This window comes from Rhipicephalus microplus, chromosome 1, assembly GCF_043290135.1.
Source record: "Rhipicephalus microplus isolate Deutch F79 chromosome 1, USDA_Rmic, whole genome shotgun sequence".
Taxonomy (NCBI): domain Eukaryota; kingdom Metazoa; phylum Arthropoda; class Arachnida; order Ixodida; family Ixodidae; genus Rhipicephalus; species Rhipicephalus microplus.
In genome coordinates this window covers 10746791-10766162 of record NC_134700.1, presented here as the reverse complement: position 1 = coordinate 10766162, position 19372 = coordinate 10746791, and the positions used below count along the sequence as shown (strand labels likewise).

The 19372-nt window shown below is 46.5% G+C and overlaps 2 protein-coding genes across 16 annotated transcripts in view; one reads left to right on the top strand and one right to left on the bottom strand.

Moving 5' to 3' along the window:
• Bcs1 (mitochondrial chaperone BCS1) overlaps positions 1 to 19372 on the top strand; it is a 628019-nt gene that overhangs the window by 503167 nt on the left and 105480 nt on the right. The gene's annotated exons all lie outside the window — the stretch shown is intronic.
• LOC119178183 (uncharacterized) lies at positions 10599 to 11977 on the bottom strand. Its single transcript, XM_075885471.1, has one exon. It carries the CDS (start codon positions 11910 to 11912, stop codon positions 10914 to 10916), a length of 999 nt encoding a protein of 332 aa, XP_075741586.1. The 5' UTR covers positions 11913 to 11977; the 3' UTR covers positions 10599 to 10913.

The following is a 19372-nucleotide window of genomic DNA, read 5'->3' as shown; positions in this document are numbered from 1 at the left end:
CGTGATGTTCGCTGTGCGACTCAAAGATGGTTGAGCACAATCGAACGCAGAACGGAACTCTCGAAGAAGGGACAGGAGTTCGCGTCTTTGTGTCGGCGATAGCTCAGCAGTAACAGAGGGCTGGAATGAGTCTGGCGCGGGCAGTGTGGCCACAGGTGGTGTCATAGCATTGAGCTGGAGGTGAGGTGGGTGTTCGGCAAACTCCAGAGGGCGCAAGAGGTCAACGTCTTGTATGTTACCCAAACATTCTCCGCGAAGTAAGGTAACTGGTGACGATAGCGAGTTCGCAACGAGCATGGCGGTAGCACCGGATTCCACGGTGAGCATGGCAGAGGGCAGGTGTAGGCTACGGCGACGGGTAAATACGTCAGACGGAGTGAACAAAACAGTTCCGGCAGGAGCGGCCGTACAGGTCAGGGCTACAAGGGTGCATGTTCTCGGTGCTATTTCTGTGTCTGCAACAACGACAAGTTTGTAAGCTTCAGAAAGAGAATCTACCAAGCAAGAGCTTGGCAGCGGTGTAAGGGCAACTTCTGCACGTGAACAATCTATGATGGCCCGATGACGCGAAAGTCCCATCCAAGAATGACTTCGTGGGAGCATGGCATGATGCCAGCACAAAAAATTCAATGACATAAAGTTCGCCTTGGATAATGACACGTGCAGTGCACACAGCTGTAGGTTCTATGCACTGCGAGTTGGCCGTGCGGAGCATCAGGCCCGAAAGAGGCGTGGTCACCTTTTTCAACTTGCGGCATAGGTCTCACAGATTATGGAAACGGTGGCTCCTGTGTCGATAAGCGCTTGTGCGGCGGTCCCCTCAACATTGACGTCGATAACATTTTGCGGCGAGAAAGATGGAGGCCCTAAGCAGTTCGAATGGTATGCAGCTGTTGCCTCCGGAGCTGGAGCGATCAGTTTACCTCTTCCGTAGCAGGTTGGCGACGCATAGGTGATAGGGAGCGTCGTCGGGGCGATGGTGACCGATGGTTTGCGAAGGGTCGATGACCGCCAGTGGTGTACCTTGATGGCGTCCTAGACGACGACGTAATCAGCCTGCCCACGGTGTCAACTGGAGGGGGATCTCCGCGACAGTGGCGGATGACGTGTCCAGCGATACCACAGGCGAAACAGATGGGCCTATTATCCGGCGTCCTCCACGCGCCTGCTCGACGGTAAAATGGAGCTGAAGATCTGGTGTAGGGATACAGCGCAGCAATTGGGATTGTAGGCATGACATAGGGCAGGTTGAGCATACGGCATACGCTGTTGCGTAGGCCGAGCAGCGACGGCGGCGTACATGAGAGGCGTAGTGACAGGTGGTTCAATCGGCCTGCCCACGGTGTCAACTGGAGGGGGATCTCAGCGACAGTGGCGGGTGACATGTCCAGCGATACCACAGGCGAAACAGATGGGCCTATTATCCGGCGTCCTCCACGCGTCTGCTCAACGGTAAAATGGAGCTGAAGATCTGGTGTAGGGATACAGCGCAGCAATTGGGATTGTAGGCACGACATAGGGCGGCGTGGCAGGTTGAGCATACGGCATACGCTGTCGCGTAGGCCGAGCAGCGACGGCGGCGTACGTGAGAGGCGTAGTGACAGGTGGTTGCTGATGCATCGGTGGAAGGGCCTCAGCGACTTGGTTTCGAATGGCGTGTTGGAGGTCCGGTGCCAAGGCTTGCGCGGGCTCATGTGTCAGTGGCAGCAGTGATAGCTGGCGCGCTACCTCTTCGCGGACGAAGTCCTTGATTGTCGAAAGCAGCGGCTGCTGATCGGTAGGATGGGCAGCTAGGTGCAAGCTTGCGAGCGGGTCTGGTGTTGTGAGGGCTTGACGAGCAATTGCGCGCTGCCTACGCAACCCATCGAAGCTCTGACAGATAGAAACGAGCAGAGCAATTGTGGGGGAATTTCTCGCGAGCAACATCTGAAAGGCGCCGTCGTCAATGCCTTTCAAAATGTGCCTGATTTTTTCTTCCTCGGGCATGGTAGAGTTGACGGGGTTGCATAGATGCAACACATCTTCAATGTAGCCCGTGTAGGTCTCGCCTGGTTGCTGCGCACGGTGACGTAAACGGTGCTCAGCTTGAAGCTTGCGTGCCGCAGGTCGTCCAAAGATGTCCGTAATAGCAGTCTTGAATGCAGACCACGTAGGAATGTCAGCTGCCTGGTTATTAAACCACAGTTGCGCGGTGTCCGCAAGGTAGAACGTGACGTAGCCCAGCTTACTTGGGTCGTCCCATTTGTTACTTGCGCCGACTTTGTCGTACCTCGCCAACCAATCTTCAACATCCGACTCAGTGGAGCCCGTGAAGATAGGAGGGTCTCGTTGAGGATACACGGCGCCGGAAGTGACGTGGACGGTCGAAAGTCCCACCTGGAGAGGCGTCTCGGTGGCCATGTTCGTGTCACGTAGAGGGGGAAGCTTACGGGAGCGAAGTTCCAGGTTTGTGCGGGAGTCCACACACCTCCACCAGATGTTACGTAGTTTATTTACGTATAGATCTACTGGAAGGCCAAGGAACGCCAGAAGAGCGAGGAACGTCAACAGGCCGGAAATACAAAACAAGCGCAAGCTCGAATCGCGCGTGTGCACCAACGCTGTGGCTTGCTGTTTCTTGCTTCTTCGTCGTCGTTCGCATAGTTTCTTACAAAAGTTTTGATGACAGAAAGACACACTGCAACGTAGTCTCAGGAAACTTTTTTATGCCTCTCAGTGTACCATCACCTGACAAGGTAACCGGCAGGCCGCTTCAAAATACTGACCTGCCAACGCAATGATGGTCTAGGCGATCGGCACTTGATAAACGATGCTCAAGAGAAAGTGCCGACGGCGTTAGCCCATCTACCTACAAAACAGCTTGTCTGTCTTGCTGAATAACACGCACGGCCTGTGACAGCACAGAAACATTTACGTAGCAACGGATGAGAATGGCCGTACGTGTTCACACTTAACAAAACAGCCGGCAATGCAGTAGCTATGGCCTTCGGAGATCACAGGTTTTATAAGAACACTACAATAAAGTTGTTTCCATTCATCGTAAGAACACTTCGCAGACGCACTGGAGTCTCATGCATGTGCATCCAGTCAGTCACACTTGAGCTGTGCAAAAGCATTTATTTCATCTTCGACTTTGCCCTTCGCGACAAGCAAAACTTGGCAGCAAGGACATTTTCACCTTTGGCAATACCACGATTGGCATGGCAATGTCGAAAACGCAGTACGCCCAAAAACAATAATGCACACTTCATCTTGAGAAACTTCATGGCGCACACATTCAGATGAAGCTGCGGCGGGGTGGAAGGTCGCGCTAGCTCCAGCCTCCAAGTTCAATTGGGCATCCAGCAATCACATGAAGCAGCGACGACACAGGATCTCCGGTCTTCCTTGGGGGCAGCCTAGGCCATGGCCACGATTTTGTCGGGGTTTTTACCGTCAACACACATCGTAGGCAGCTATCGTCTCGCACTGTTTACCTTTCGCAGCATGGAAAGAAAAATAAGGAGAGGCCATGACGTCATATTCGTGCAGCCGCAGAATCGCAAACACCCACACTGCCTCCTAGCAGAGAAGAGGATAAACACTTCGCGATTTCCGGTTAGCAGCCCCGCAGCGGCCTTGGAAGCGGCGCCGGCGGAGTGGTAGGTGTTCTCTGCCGGCGGGAAGTGCGGTTTCTTTTGCGCGTTTTTTAGGAAGGCTGTGTGATGCCCAGCTGTAGTGTATACTCGGTGCGAATCGCATGCACTGCCAGATGTACCTGGTGGCACTTTTCACGTATTTTCGCTTCACTGTTGATCAATAATGCATGGTATTTGCATGCGGAGCTCTCAGCTGTACACTTTGTTGGTTCTTACTCATTGTGTCATGTGAGAACACACGCGAGCTTTCGTTTTTAGAGTTGTAGACATCGTGTCGCGTTTTTAGAAGTTGTGTCGTTCATACAAAAGGACAATAAACTTTTTCTTGTTATGGCACAAAGTGTGTATGTATTGTACCGTGTGCGCGCTGAAATTTCACACTTTACGTGCACGATCGCGTATAAAATACAGTGATGCCTTCTTATCGATGTGAAGTACGTCAAGTAGTAGGCTGGCATTGCACGGAATAGCTAGGAAGCAAGCTATCAAAACCGTGCATTGCCACACTGACACTATATACGACCAAAGAACTGCTTATCGGCCCGTAGATCTGGAAATCTGGCTAATAGAGAAAAAAAAGTCTTACGACGAGCAGAACGCGTAAGTCACTGCCGGTTGAGTTCGAATACGATGCAAGGGCTGAATGATTTTTTATTACGCCTGTACTGGTGCTTTCTGTGCTGTGGCACAAAAACACTCCACGAAGTATTTCAGCACATCACGCTTGGGCCTGCCACGCACGAACAGTCTAGGAAAGGTGTACTCGCAACATTTTACTGCATGCAAACCATACATTTCGCGTTAAGTTTACGCCGGGACTATAAGTCTGCGCAGAAGCGAAGCAGCGCTGAGAGCACGCTGCGGAGCGTTTGCTGGTTCGTTTGCCCCATAAATTTGACGTCACTTCCGTCAAACTTCTAGCAATGCATCAGGATACGATAGGGCCTCTCCTCAGTTTTTCCTTCCTCCATGTTTCGCAGCCGCAGCGCTTATGGCGCCCCCTGTATTTAAAAAACTTGTAATATATTTGTTAAATTGACAAATTTAAGCTGATTGACTGGTCATACACCTGCTTAGTAAAATTTTTGTCGGTTTAATGTAATATGCATTAATAATTTATACATTTGAATACCTTTATGTAATAATTTTTAAAGGGACACTAAAGTCAACTATTAAGTCGACATTTATTGTTGAAATGGCGGTCCGGAAACTTCCTAGTGTTACTGTTGTGCCAAGGAAGGGCCTATTTTGAAATAAAATCACATTTTAGGGGTCCGCATCGAGTTAGCGCACTTCAAGTTACCCGCCTCAAGAAGCGGACCGACCGGTCTGTCTCACGTCACTGTTGCCGTGCACAACGTTGCCCGGCATTACTGCGCTTGTAGCAGCAGACCGAAAGCAGCAAGAGCCACAGCAGCAAAAACGGCCATTGATCGATTTTTCTTTATTGGCTCCGAGATCGCGGACGCTTTTATTTCAACAGCACCCCGCTAGAGGGCACCGTGTAACCATGCGAAAATTGAATTTTTGAACCACTCGCGCAATTCGTCATAGTAACGTCCGGCGGTTCTTTTTTCCATGAATCAAACAGAAACGAACAAGCAGTATTTTATTGCGTCTCTCGATGCACAAAAAGTTCTTTATTTAGTGCAGTTAGAGTGATTACTAGTGATCAATTGTAGGCGGTCCGTCTGATGTCATCGGGATCACTTTGAAAATGTCCTACTGCGGCGCTTGTGTTCTTGTGCGTTTACCCTAATTTCTCGGTAAGTAGTGCACTGTTGTTGAAACTGTTGTCTTTTTAGGTGTTGTCATACACTGGGCTTTCACTCTGACATAAATTATTTGACTTTAGTGTGCCTTTAAAGTGACGTCACTTTCGTGCGGCGCAGGAGCCACTGCTGTGTGGGGCTGGCTGCTGCGCAGAGCGGCGCAGGAGACGAAAACCACATGGTGGTTTAAATCATAGAGTTTCTCACAATCATATTGTCTAAAACTCTATGGTTTAAACAACCAAAATGGAAGGCAGTGCTTCGCTACTGTCATCAGCAATGGGCAACCTACGGATTTTCTTGCGTGTCAAACATGTTTGCGTGACGGTTGAGTTGGATTGCTCACCTCTAGTCACTAGTGTGCTTTAAATTATTTATCTGCTCATGATCAGTGCCATGTGCAGTCTTACCGTTTGTAGAAAAGTTCGTTGATATTTATTTTGTTTTTATCACTGTGCGTTTTTGTGTGCGTGTGTTTGCGTTGTCTACTTTGTGCGCGCGCGCATGTGACTACCGCTCGAGCGACGCCGGGATGGCTTCCCCTCCATCTCCTGCAGTTTCAACCGCCCCCAACTCCAGCAGGGAAGAGGGCGATGTACGAAGCAAAGGTGAAACTATTGAACACGTTGCAAGCAGGAGCATCTCGAAAAGAAGTGATGAAAAAGTTCAATGTGAAGAAAATCATGCCGAGCACTTACGTGAAGAACGAAGAGCAAATTATGCAAGCGTATGACGGGGACATCTTTTGCGACCAAAGGGAGAGGCTTTGAACGGCAGCGCATCCCTAACTAGAAGAAGTGCTGTTGCACTGGATTGCCGTTTCGTGCAATGTGCGTTTGCCTTTGAGCGGCCCCCTTATCTGCGCACAAGCAGAGAAGTTTGCGTGACCATGAACATTGACTCCTTCAATGCCTCGAAAGGCTGGTTCGACCGCTTCAAGAAGCGACACGGGCTGGTGTTCGGCAATGTGTGTGGTCACAGAACACCTTATATATACTACTTTTTCACCACTAAAGAGAGGTGCGGTTGACAAAAGTGTTTTGCAGGACTGGCGGTCTGGACTATCCGCGCGCCTTTCTACGTACGAACCGTGCAACATTTTCAACGCTGATGAGACAGCGCTGTTCTATAAGGCTCTGCCTGACAAGACGTGCAGATGTTCTATTATAATGATCACTATGAGTCAAGTTTCGAGCTCCGAACACAAGAGGAGCGCACCCTTGTCTGCCATGTGATTTGGGCTTTATAAAATTTGAAATAGGAGGCAAGGATAGTATCTTTGACTTTCACATGTAAAGTGTTGTTTGGTTGCACCAAGTCATGTACATTCAGCCTCTGCATTTTCTCATTTTTGATAAGTCAACTATGAAACACCACCCCGACAGCACTTCATCAACCTAGTCAAAAGAATCTCTTTCATGTTGCTGTCGCACAAGAATATGATTAGAAACCCTCTCCAACTTTTTTTTTCTGCCGTTCCGTTTCGTAGTATTAGAAAGATATTTGAGAAATATTCTATTCGATTTGCACCTCAGTATTCGCACCCAAAATTTTGCTATTTGCATAGCTCCACCGTAAACTTTCTAAAGGCATCCCATACTGCCACACTACACCTGACCTAGCCACCTGTTTTTCTTCCTTTATACCTCAAAGAATGAATCTGTGTGCATTGCTAGAGAAATCATGGGGACACTCCCAAAAAAAAAAAAAAAATATTCGACAGTGTGCGGGCATGAAAATGCACCCTTCTCCTCTAGGCATTGTTGTCTGGAGCACTCGGGCAGTTGCAAAGTTTGAGCAAGTTCGTGCAACTCTCTGTTGGCACTCATTGGCTGCCTTAGTGTGCAACACAACTAGGCACAGCAATGATGGAAAGAAAGGAAGTATTGCTGACCTATTTAAAAGCTTATTTTTTAAAAATACAGGCTACATCCTGGTGCCTCTAATTATAAATAAAAGGCTGTCCTCTACTTTTTATAAAAATACAAAGGAATACTTTGCTGCTGTGGTTATGAACATACAGTTAAAAGACGTAACTTATGCGTCTCACACGACACGTGAAAAGTGTTCCAGGTAGTGTTTCGCATATTTTTGCTCATGGCTCGTAAATAACAAGATGTGCCAATAATATTTGCATTCACATCCTTGCTTTATGGGCCTACTGGCACGTTGCAATGCCAACTCGTTGCAGGAAGATGGCTCAGAGTCACCGTTTGAATGCTTGCAAAACCAGCTCAGGGTAACAAACGATAGTGCACCCCCACAGTTGAATGTAACCTATATACCGGAGCAGCAATTCTACAGCAAAAACTGTATATGGCTAGAAAAAACGACAATCTATCGGGCAAACAGTGTCATAAGTGCACTCCATTGACTGCCTTATCAGTTATGTCACAGCTGTGGTGCCTAGCCCGTGTACAACAGTTTCTCCTGAAACCTCCTTGCCGAGTTGGCTCGCACTGTCAGATGCTTGCAGCAACAACGCGGCATGAATGTGATGATTGCGGTAGTTCCTCCAGTAGCAAATTGGCTTCGGCTGCGACCGGCTGTTGTTCGAAAGAACCACTGTGATCAACACATTTAACTGCTCATTGCAGTCCTCCATGACCATATGACACACAATGTGCGGCATGTGAAATAAACACTGTGGTAAACCTGAGCGAAAGGTGTGTATAATCTCATTAAGAAGCCCGAACTTGTAACCAGTAATTGCGAAATGCTTCAGTGCTTGTCGGGTTGAACCCACTGCTATACAGAGGGGCCGCACGTTGCAACTTTTGCTGGCTGACCAGTATGGAGTGCTTGGGCGGTGACTTTTTTCAGTTTCATTTGAAAAAAGCCTCAAGCTTGAAGCATCCTTTAGCATTACATGGTACGCTGGGGCAGGTGTAGGTCTTTTCTGAAAGGGGATTAGCTTATAGGCAAACCCGAGATTTTCTTGCGCTTCCATTAAAAAAAAAATTATTGCGGCCTGGCTTTGGGGACATGCAGGCTGCCCTTTCGAATTCTGCAGTGATAGCAAATTAAACCTTTCAAAAATATGCATAGCGAAGCAATATGCACACAAAGTATCCGAATGAATGGTACCTCCACATGTGACAACAAACTACCAGCAACACGCTCCCAAACAATCGAGCCCTTGAATTTATTGGGTGCATGGGCTACCCTGCGAGGGGTTACCACAGTAATGACATCAACACCAGTGCAGGCATGTGCAAGTAGCCATGATCGCATATGCATTGCTGGTTCGTGCCTGCAAGCACATGGCAGCGAAAACTTTTTTTTTTTTTCGGTGTAGATGAGTGCTCATGCTGGCACATCTTGTAAGAACGGTAAACCTTAACACTTCACGAGTCGTAAACAGTATAGCTGGAGCAAAGAAGCGTGCTGCTGCTTCTTGTCAGCCATGAGGTAATATAACATCAAAGTTAGTTTCCGACGACCCCCCCCCCCCCTTTTTTTTTCAGCATCGGAATTCTCTAAATCTATGCAACACAGCCCTCAGAAATGTGTCAGAACTGCTGTCCCTATCAGCTGCCTCACATTGATATGTACACTCCATGACATGCAGAGAGCACTTTTAAAAAACCCCAGGTGGTCGAAAATTTCAGTCCTTCACTATTTGTCTCTCATAATCATATCGAGGTTTTGGGACGCTAAACCCAAACAATTATTATTATGCAAAGAGTGCTTAGCCGTCAACATGGCAGTAATGCACACAGTGACTGCTAGATGGCAGCAGGTCTTGCATAAGTTCTATTTTATTCAACCTCTAGAAGTCAACAAATTTGAATAGGCAATTTTTGCAATTTAATGTGATGCCCCAAACAGCACTTTCAGAATTGCTAGGTTGTACACAGCTAGCGAGATTTTTTTAACCAAGAGCAACTCTTGGAAGCTTTTTTTTAACGACCAGTACATATGCGAGAAACATCAAGACGAGAGTACAAAGGATGGTATGACCATGTAGCACATCTGTCCACTTGCTGTATCTGCCGTCACTATCTTAGGTGACTGCCTGCTTTTTCTAGAAACTTATGTTACTTCTGCATTGCATGAATCTACAATTTTTTTAGATGGTTATATTTGCACAACCTAAGAAGTCAGTGCGACAGGCTGAATCATTGCTGTTCCTCAGTTCTCTGGAAAGCAGCTAAAGAAGGACTGGCTGCAAGCTTTCCTATTCTGTGTGCTTCCAAAAGGAAAAGTGCCATTCTGCACATGCACAAGTTGTCCAGAGACCTTAAGCCAAGCATCACTCATATTAAAAATAGCTCTGCAACCCTCACTTGAGCACCCACTTAATCCCGCTCTATGAGAAAGCACGGCTAGGCTAGAGGGTCATGTCACACTTCCCTGTAGTCCAACCATGGTGCGATTTTTTTTTCGGTGGGACAAAACAGACTTGATTGATAACTCTGAGAACCCTGTCACCAGTTTCACTATCGTAAATTTATTATTAGAGGAGAGAATTAAGGTTCAACTTGCATTTTAAAATTTCACGTCAAGATCTCCACGCAAGACGCCACTAGCTTCTACATGTATTTTTCACGACCTACACTCGATGAGACTTTCTGAAACTTCGTATGTCAAGTATATGGCACATACTTATTATGATTATGTACTTCATTTAGAAACTATGCAGGACTCAGTAGAGACTGTCACGTGTCAGCAATCTCAAGGTGGCATCTCCACCTGCATTTTCTTACTTACCAAGCGTTGTCTCGCAGTAAGAGTAGTGTTTTCTTGACTGAATAACTGAAAAATGTTTTTTCTCTTTACGACCTTAGCTGCGATATGACGACCTTAGCCAAAGTCATGCGTCCTAACAGTGACGCTCTTCGGGCTGTCAAACTACTCATTAATTTGCTCGTGCAAATAGAATGGTCTGAGCAACGTCACGCTTCACTCATCGTGGAGAATATGGTTCAAAATTCAAAGCTCTATTGTCGCCTGTCATTTTGATGTTTGCATGCCTTTTCCCGAGTATGTGTGTACAAGACGGATTGCACGATTAGTCCATTTCTTAGCAAAGCACTGCAGCTCAGTCGTGGAAATTGGAATGACAAAGACAGCACGACAACAATGGGTTGGGAAGTGTAATGTGGAGTGTGCCTTATTTTACTGCGTGCAACTGAGCCTTATGACATGACAATATGCTTCCAATTAGATGCACACTGGAGTACTGTTGTTTGTAAGAAAGCATTTCTCGCTTTATTAAAGCGGACGAACATTTTGTCATTACTAGTTTCACCGAAAAATTTCCCTCAGCTGCATCATCACAGACGGCTCAATCTGGCTTGCTTGTCGAGTTTCCAAATACCTAAACTGTTGCACCTACTGTGTTGATAATCGGTTCTTGTGCCACGGGGGTGTTCCTCAACGAGAAGTATTTGCTTTGGTTAAGAACCTGCACAACCACAGTAAAACACCGAGCGAGCACAGACACGCTGTGCCGGGGGGCACTGTATCGACACACGGTGTCGTCGTCCGAGCGACGCAGCTAAGTGAACAGGTAGGGCAGCCGACGGGGCTTCAGGCGTCCCTGGCCGTGGGCGACGCGGAGGTGCGTGCGCAGGTCGCCGGGCCAGCTGAACGTTTTGAGGCAGAGCGTGCACTGGTGTTTGTGCCGGTAGGGCCGGTGCATGAGCATATGCCGCTTCAAGTTGCCCTTGGTGGAGAACACGCGCGAGCACACACTGCACACGGGCGGGTTGTCGTCCCCGGTGTCCGGTGGCACCGCGGGAGGGGGCAGCACGGGCTGCTGGTGCACGGCCGGCACCCAGTTGGTTTTGTCGTCCGAGTATGAATGGTCGAACGTTCGTCGGCTTGCCGGCGCCGGCGGCTTGGCCGCCGAGCGCGCCTTCGGCGCCGTTGGCTCGGGACTGTCTGGTCCCTCGGCGCTCACCGGACTCGGTTCGTCGTGTCGCGGCGGCGGTGTCCGTTGTTTGCGCTTAGGCAGCCGGCCGGCCCTGACGCCGCCGCTGCATGCCGCCGGCTGCTGTGTTCCCCCTCCCGCCGCGTCGTCCGAGCCCGCGGGGTTCTCGCCGGCCACCTCGGCCAGGCCGCGCACTTGGAAAAGCTCGGCGGTGCGCAGCAGCGCGGGCAGCTGCTCTTGCGCGACGTTCACCTCGCCGCGGTACATGAACTCGAGCAGCGTGCGCAGGTCGGCCTCGCGCGTCTGACTCATGATGACCACCGGGTGCGCGCATGGGTTGCGCTCGAACAGCGCCTCGAAGAAAGGGCTGCACGCTGCGAGAACCAGCTTGTGCGCCTTCATGCTCACGCCTTCCTCGCACACCAGCGTGACGTCGACGAAGGCGTCGCGGCTGCGCAGCTCTTCGTACACGGACACCAGGCTGCCATGGTGCTGGTTCCACTTGAGGCAGAACTGCTGCGCCGTCAGGCCACCCATCGTGCGCTCTCCTTCGCCGACACTCGCAGCTGACGGAGGAAGGAACTCTCCGTGCTCGCACCTACTGTTTCTTGCCCTCGTAGTCATGACCTACTACACTCCTGACCTGTTCAGATAGCGGGGTTCCTATGGGAGCGCGTGTCCCCGCTCTCGTTCAATCGCTCGCCGTAGGTGGCGCTACCTATAACCTGTTCGTCTGCTACTGTGCGGCCGGCAGGAGGGCGACGGACTGATACCATGCGTCTGCTTCTGTGACAAACTGCCTATACGTGTGATTGTTTTTTGCTGAAAAGGCTAACGTGTGCTATGTGTTACATTTTAGTAGTTAGGCTATACTGGTTGATTGACTTCTAAAGCTGTATATTTGCGTAGAAATGTCTTGCTGCATGGTTGTTTTTGCCATTCCAGCCTAAAAAAACTTCAATTTAGTATTCATAAAGCTTTTGACTAATAATGTACTCATTGGTAATAGAATATCAAACTGATTTTAGGTTGTTTAGGACGCGTCAGGTGAAACGCAGTGCCCCTGTTGAGCACTTACCTTGGACACTCGCCCTGGACAGGTGTTACACTTGTAGTCAATTGATAGAAGAGAATAATGCACATACGCCCACGGACGCATATCAAGGAGAGACACAGGAATTGAAGCTTTAACTCTTACTGTGACCTACACAACAAAAATTGTGCGTCAAATTTCGCTACGGGAGTTTGTCTGCTGGAACGGGGAGCGCTGGCCGATGCGCGTTTCTATGATTTTATATGTCCGTGCGATGAGACGATATGGTAAAGGCAGTGATGTGCCTATCGAGGGCAACACATTGCGACCCCAATAAAGTTTTTATCGTCATCATTATCATCATCTTGTCGAGCATAGTTAATAATAATAATAATAATAATAATAATAATAATAATAATAATAATAATAATAATAATAATAATAATAATAATAATAATGTTTTATTTTTCATCAATAGTTTGATGAAGGACAGCGGCAGGTAAAAGCTGCTCTTCGAAAGAGGCAGCTTGACATAGGCCCACAGACGCCTTTAGCACGACAGCACTGGCAAACAGTTAGCAATGTTATCTAAGCAACAATTACAAAAATATCAAGTTCAAATTCTAAAAATAAAAATAGCAACCATGATAACAATGTAGCAACTGCAAAGAAATCTTGAAAACTATACATGTGTATATCGTGCAATTGAGTTCGGGTACAGAGTAAGAAATCTATGCCAGCTTTCACATATTTATCAATTAACGTAGAAACTGTGTAGAACAACCTATCTGTGGAGTAGTTTGTTCTCGAAGTTTTTATTTTCCATGTTTCTTTATGTCATGTTTCGAACAAATTATTTGGCTGCAGTTTCGAGAGGTCGTACAAATAATGTCGACTTTCTTGAAATTGACGCCTGACCACCAATGCTAACTTAAAATCGTAGAGACGATGTAGGGGTGGTATTCCAGCCTGTTGAAACAATTCACTTCTGCGAGCATCATACGACCAGTAAAAAATTATTCTAATATACGTCTTTTGCATCAGGTACAGTTTTTGTAAGCGCGTGTTAGTCGTAGTCCTTCATACCAAGAAACAATAAGCAAGATGCCAACAGAACAGTCATTTATAAAGTAAGAATTTTACCTTGTATAGTAGAACAGTTTTGCCACTGTACACCGTGCCCTCTACGCGAGATAACTGACCCAGCACACTGTAAATGCGATCGTTTCAAAGCATATTGCTCGAAAATGTAACTCCAAGAATTTTTATACAATTTACTAACTCAATAATAGTATCGCCATACTTGAAATGTATGTTTTCATTAACAGACTTATTTTTAGGGCGGAATAGTACCGCCTTTGTTGTACTAGTGGTTATGTTTGATTGATAGCGCCCAAGGGCGACACCCGCAGTTGGGGCGCGTACACATGCTGAAAATGTGCCATTATACTCGTTTGTCAATGAAAAGCAGATCCCTCAAAGTGATATCAAGGTTTCTGCTAAAAGAATTTGGCGAGTGTATGCGTGTGATTCGAGCAATGTTACAGCACTTCAAAATGAAACAAAACACATTTGTCGCTTTACTTATGCGTGCCACAATATGCCAGTTAAAGCTGATGTTTCAAACAAAGTTTCTGCACTTTCGAAGAATATCCTACTTGCTGGCACACAGTGACGGCTTGTGTCTGCAATAAAGAAAAACATATGTACGCGTACAGAGCTGCGTGCATTTGGGTCATAGTTCAATAAAATGTGCTAGCAAGGTTCTGGGCGCGTACATGATACAATGGAGGCATGCAACTAAACTTTTAAAATCTTGCGAGATTTTGGCTTTTCGGCTATTCTCTTTCTCTTTCCTTCTTTGGCTGTTTTGTCCCGCACGTAGTTTGAGAAGAAAGGACGGCTAAATTTTTGCAACACTAGCCGCGCCATGGCTTCTCGGTGCTCGCTAGTAGCGCCTTTATGGCTGAAAAGAGGGTTCAAGGCCACTGCAGGTAGCACAGTTTGCACAAAAAGTGCCATCGGCCTCTTTTTGGAAATGGCCAATGGCGCAAATGCTTCCGCGGCCCTTTCTAGAGTGCTCACAAAGGAAAGAAATGAGATCGTTGGGTATGAAAGCCCTCCCCTGTCTAAATTAAATATCACAGCAGTAGCTGGTCCAGATGAGCTGGGAGCCTTGATTTTGCCGATGCAGTCGTCGCAAGTAATGCAATCCTCAGCTGCTTTCACCAGGAAGCCCGCTATAAGGCCAAGCGTGCTGGCCCTTATGCCTGGCTGTGGGGCACCTGTGGGAAGGTAGAAATGAAAAGTGTGCAAGAATTTTATCAGTATATAGATAAGCATGCATGATTAAACCGACACGTGTCCGTATACAAAATATGAGAAATATATATATATATATATATATATATATATATATATATATATATGTATATATATATATATATGGATGTTAATGCGCTTTCAGATAACAACTGTTGCCCCACCGCGGTGGTCTAGTGGCTAAGGTACTCGGCTGCTGACCCGCAGGTCGCGGGACCGAATCCCGGCTTCGGCGGCTGCACTTTCGATGGAGGTGAAAATGCCGTAGGCCCGCGTTCTCAGATTTGGGCGCACGTTAAAGAACCCCAGGTGGTCGAAATTTCTGGAGCCCTTCACTACGGTGTCTCTCATAATAATATGGTGGTTTTGGAACGTTAAACCCCACATATCATCAAGATAACTGTTCATTCAGCCGACGTTTGCGTCGGGAGAGCCCCGTCTTTTTCAAGGTATAATAATATTTACACATTTTCCGCGTCGATTTATAGCTTGTCACGACAGGAGGGAAGAAGTCCGGAGAATAGTATAAACAACAACATAAAAAAAACTGAGGGAGAAACGTTTAAAAATAAAAAAAAATCTAGGAGAAGAAGCAAGAGAAAGACGACGGGATTAGGAAGGGACAGCATCTCAAGAGAGTAAGGCGAACGCAAACGAGCCATGCCATCATCTGTGTGCCAGTTATGACAGCGATTCAAAACCGCCGAAAATTTCTTCCCCGATTGCGGGAAAGGGACGTCGGTTAGTCGAGTTGTGTGGGCGCCTGGTGAAAGCATGTTATATTTTTAAATGTAAGCCATAGTACCTGCTTGTACCATGGACTTATCGTTACATACATACACAGTATAACTGATTGAGAAGCATGTTTTCATCTACATCGTGCACTGACGCAAACGCTGCCTCACGCGGCTTGCATGTAACACAGTAAGCAGCGCAGAGTTTATAATATATGCATAATATCGTATAGTGGGGAATTGTTGGACGGTGTGTAATAATTTTTAAATAATGTAAATCATTCCATTACACGGAATCAACGAGATATGAAAAGCGCACCACGGCAAGTCTGCAGGGCTTCTAGATGTGGCCGCATCGTCTGGGTTATAGTAGCAGATGTCGATGCCGCGCACTCGCCTGACGACCCTTGATTCTGGTTTACTAGCGAGTGCATTTCCAGAGGTTGTCCGGCTTGCTTTACTGCTGTGGAGCACGACGCCTGCCTTGCACTGGGCGATCCAAGAGGAGACGTTGTTTGCTCTGTACTGCCGCTTGGTGATGAGTGCATCATTCCCATCACGAGGACTTTCTGCAGTGATGAAAGCGCAGCACGGGCGTCTGTCTGATCGTTGCTTCCTTGAAGCTGTCTGATGGTGGAAAAAAGTGCTTCGACAGGGTCACTGGAGAATTTGGCAGTCAACACGTATAGGAAACCTGAACGGATGAGAAATTGTGTGCACTGTACTGTGGACATTGTGGTCAGTTGGAGAGCTTCGTATGTTTCAAGAGATATGAATGCCCTCTTATGTGGTGCCGCGGCTTTCCATGCTGCGAAAAAGGGCAGAAATTCCTGCTCCAGCCATATCAACCTGAAAATAAAGCAGTTTATTGTAGAAAATATGAAACCTAGCGGGATAAATGGAATGTACCTGTCATCATCTGGGGAACTGAACGGCATCCTGTTTTGGTCCCGGCTTACTACGTGGAAGGTTGTATTTCTTATGTTGTGTATGGTGAACCATTTAAATATCATTTCCATCAGCTCGATGGTTGGCAGGCAGTCTTCAAACCCGAAAATGCCAAATCTGCGGCCGTATTGTAAGAGGTATCGTAAGGCCGATGTCACCTAGAAACCAAGGAGACGCGACATATTAAAAATGATCGGAATTATTTAGAGAGAGGTTTCTAAGCTTGGACGTTCGTATACAGCAAGTGAGACGAGTTACAAGTGGCACTGCAGTCATCAATAACGTGCACTTTTAAGTGAGTTTGTGTTAGTGAACATATATTTATAGAAGCTCTAATGATACGTAATTATTGTGTGGTAAGCAATACGCGCAGGTACATTCGTTAAGAAAGGGAAATTGTATGTTCAGATAACCATGCGCTGTTAGCAGCAGCAGTAGCAGCAGCTCATGTGCATGTTTTTATGTGACCATACTGATAAATATGTTAGCAGTTATATACGTATTGAATTACATTTTCACCATTTGCTTCCGTTTGGGTTCTACAAACAAATAAACCAGAAACTAACATGAATATTCACGTATCGTTTGCGGTGAATTACTATTAAAAGGCAGTTTTTGTACTGCTTCATTTGAACGAAAAGCTGCAAAATTTTTTCTGCTTCTGCATGAACATTCACTTGACGTAATATGATGTAAAATGAGTTGTGGCGTAATATTAGCGCATAAAAGTTTGCCCGAGCGCGCCAAAGAATTTGAGAAGTATAAACGTCACTACTGATAGAAAACTGCGAGCATGATTCTAGCTCAATTAGATGTATTTTTTTGTGTAATACAGGTTGCAGGAAGCATACATAATTTACAGCTAACGAAAAGGCATTTCCTGCATGACCTGTGTGCGTCACGCATTGTGATGTCTACAAGGAATACAGAGAATCTGGGAGTGTGTGACACTAACGCTAAATGGGTTTACACCTTTTCTTATACATGCCTGTGGAGAGAACACTTCAACGGCCCTCTTCACGCTTAATTTCTCGAAGTTCGTCGGGTAAACGTGCTTCTGCGTAAGGTTCCGAACAAGCTTGAACGACGACTGTTTTTCTGTTATGTCCAGCAACTTTCTCAAATACGTGGGGCTGTAGTAATGCCCATTGTTGAACAGAACGCGTTTGGTGGACAACATCTGGTTGCGGAGATTTTTCAGGATGTGGCAGTGGTCAAAAGAAAGGAAGAGCCTCCGATTCATATCCATTGGATGTCTGCAACAACAACAAAAAAAAATGAATAAATAAATTGGAGAAAGGCGGCGTTTGCGGTGTGAATAATTAGTTGCATATACGGTTTTCTGTTTTTTACCAAAGTAATGTAAATGTTAGCCATTCGAAGGACGTGTGCGTTGTTAATTATTACCTTATTATAAAATTTCTCCACTCATGCCATGATCCTGCAGGTCTGTGTGTGTGTTTTATTGAGATTACCTACACCTTAAATCTTCCGAAACTTTAAGTATACTCACCCATTCATACAGTCGCATGCAGGTGCGCATACATTACGCAAACGCGTAACGTCAATTGATTTGTAAAGACGGGCTATTTACAGCGATTGTACTGTTGATAGCAATCTTGTTATGGACACGGCTTTCTTATATGGCAGCGCTGATTAAAAAAAAAGAAGGGGGGGGGGGGGCTCTGATGCTGATACAGGCTTTTTTTTTTGTGCGACCAAGTCTTTTGTTTTTTTTTTCACTCAAACACGGCATGCATGCGCGTGCATACATTGATTGATAGATATGTGGGGTTTAACGTCCCAAAACCACCATATGATTTTGAGAGACGCCGTAGTGGAGGGCTCCGGAAATTTCGACCACCTGGGGTTCTTTAACGTGCACCCAAATCTGAGAACGCGGGCCTACAACATTTCCGCCTCCATCGGAAAAGCAGCAGCCGCAGCTGGGATTCGATCCATGCATACATTGAGGGCACACTGCGAATACATATAAAAAAATATTTACACTAGGCATTGCGCACAGCTTAATGCGAGCTGAGAGCAAAAATATATACTTAGCAACTTACGGCACAACTGGCATCATACGACCATTCCCTAACATGGTGAACATCTTTTTGTTCGAAGCGTGGTTGTCAGCTACAAGTCGGACCACTTGGAATCCTGCTTCTTCGATGGACTTAATTACTTCAAGTGTTAGTTGATGCAGGTGGTCTCCTTTTACTGACTGCGTGAAATAATATCCCACGGGTAGCCTGAAAAAGATAAAAATTAGCAGTATTCTGTAGCGTCGGTGTCAGCTGGGCTTAAAATCTCACTCCGTTGGAGAGAGGAGGAGAGCCAATTGCTCATCTCGAGTGCTTGTCAAATAAGTGCACAATGCTAAAGTTGACTTGCCGGGGGAAAGGGGGGGGGGAGCCCTCCTTAAAAAATAGAAGACGACTCCCCCTGCCCCTCCCCAGACTTTCAGCCCTGGTCGCGGAATAGCACATCATTGGTTAATTAAAGACAACGTTTTCTTTTTATATCTATAGGTGGGGTTAGTCTTTCAGTCACAGCGAAACGTATAGTGATAGACAAAGTGATGATTCACTTACGTGTAGTGCGTTGATAAGCCTACAAATACAAAGGCGAGAAGGTGTGTGGCCAGCTCGTTCTGAATGCCCACTTCTTTTTCTAGGCCTCCCATTTCGACTAGGCCATGGACTTTGTCTCCTTTTTTTTCGTACGTCAGTGCTTGCTTTAAAGACATTTCATCCACAATCAAAGAGCCCATTTTTTCCTAACAAAAAAAATGGGGGGGGGGGGAATTCACTGTTAACAGACATGCGTTATATATCGGCGGAGACAGTTAATTATATAAATAACCTTCTTTGTTGTTCCGTACATGACCCATAATTTAACAGAAATGATTAGGGTTTAGAGCAAACATAGCGCACTGCCGTATACTCTTAAACAATACATCTTACGTTCGAGTAATCCTTGCCACAGGTCTGGTCCCTGTTTATTCACTTTAAATCACTTTTCATTCGGCTATACTAGCATGT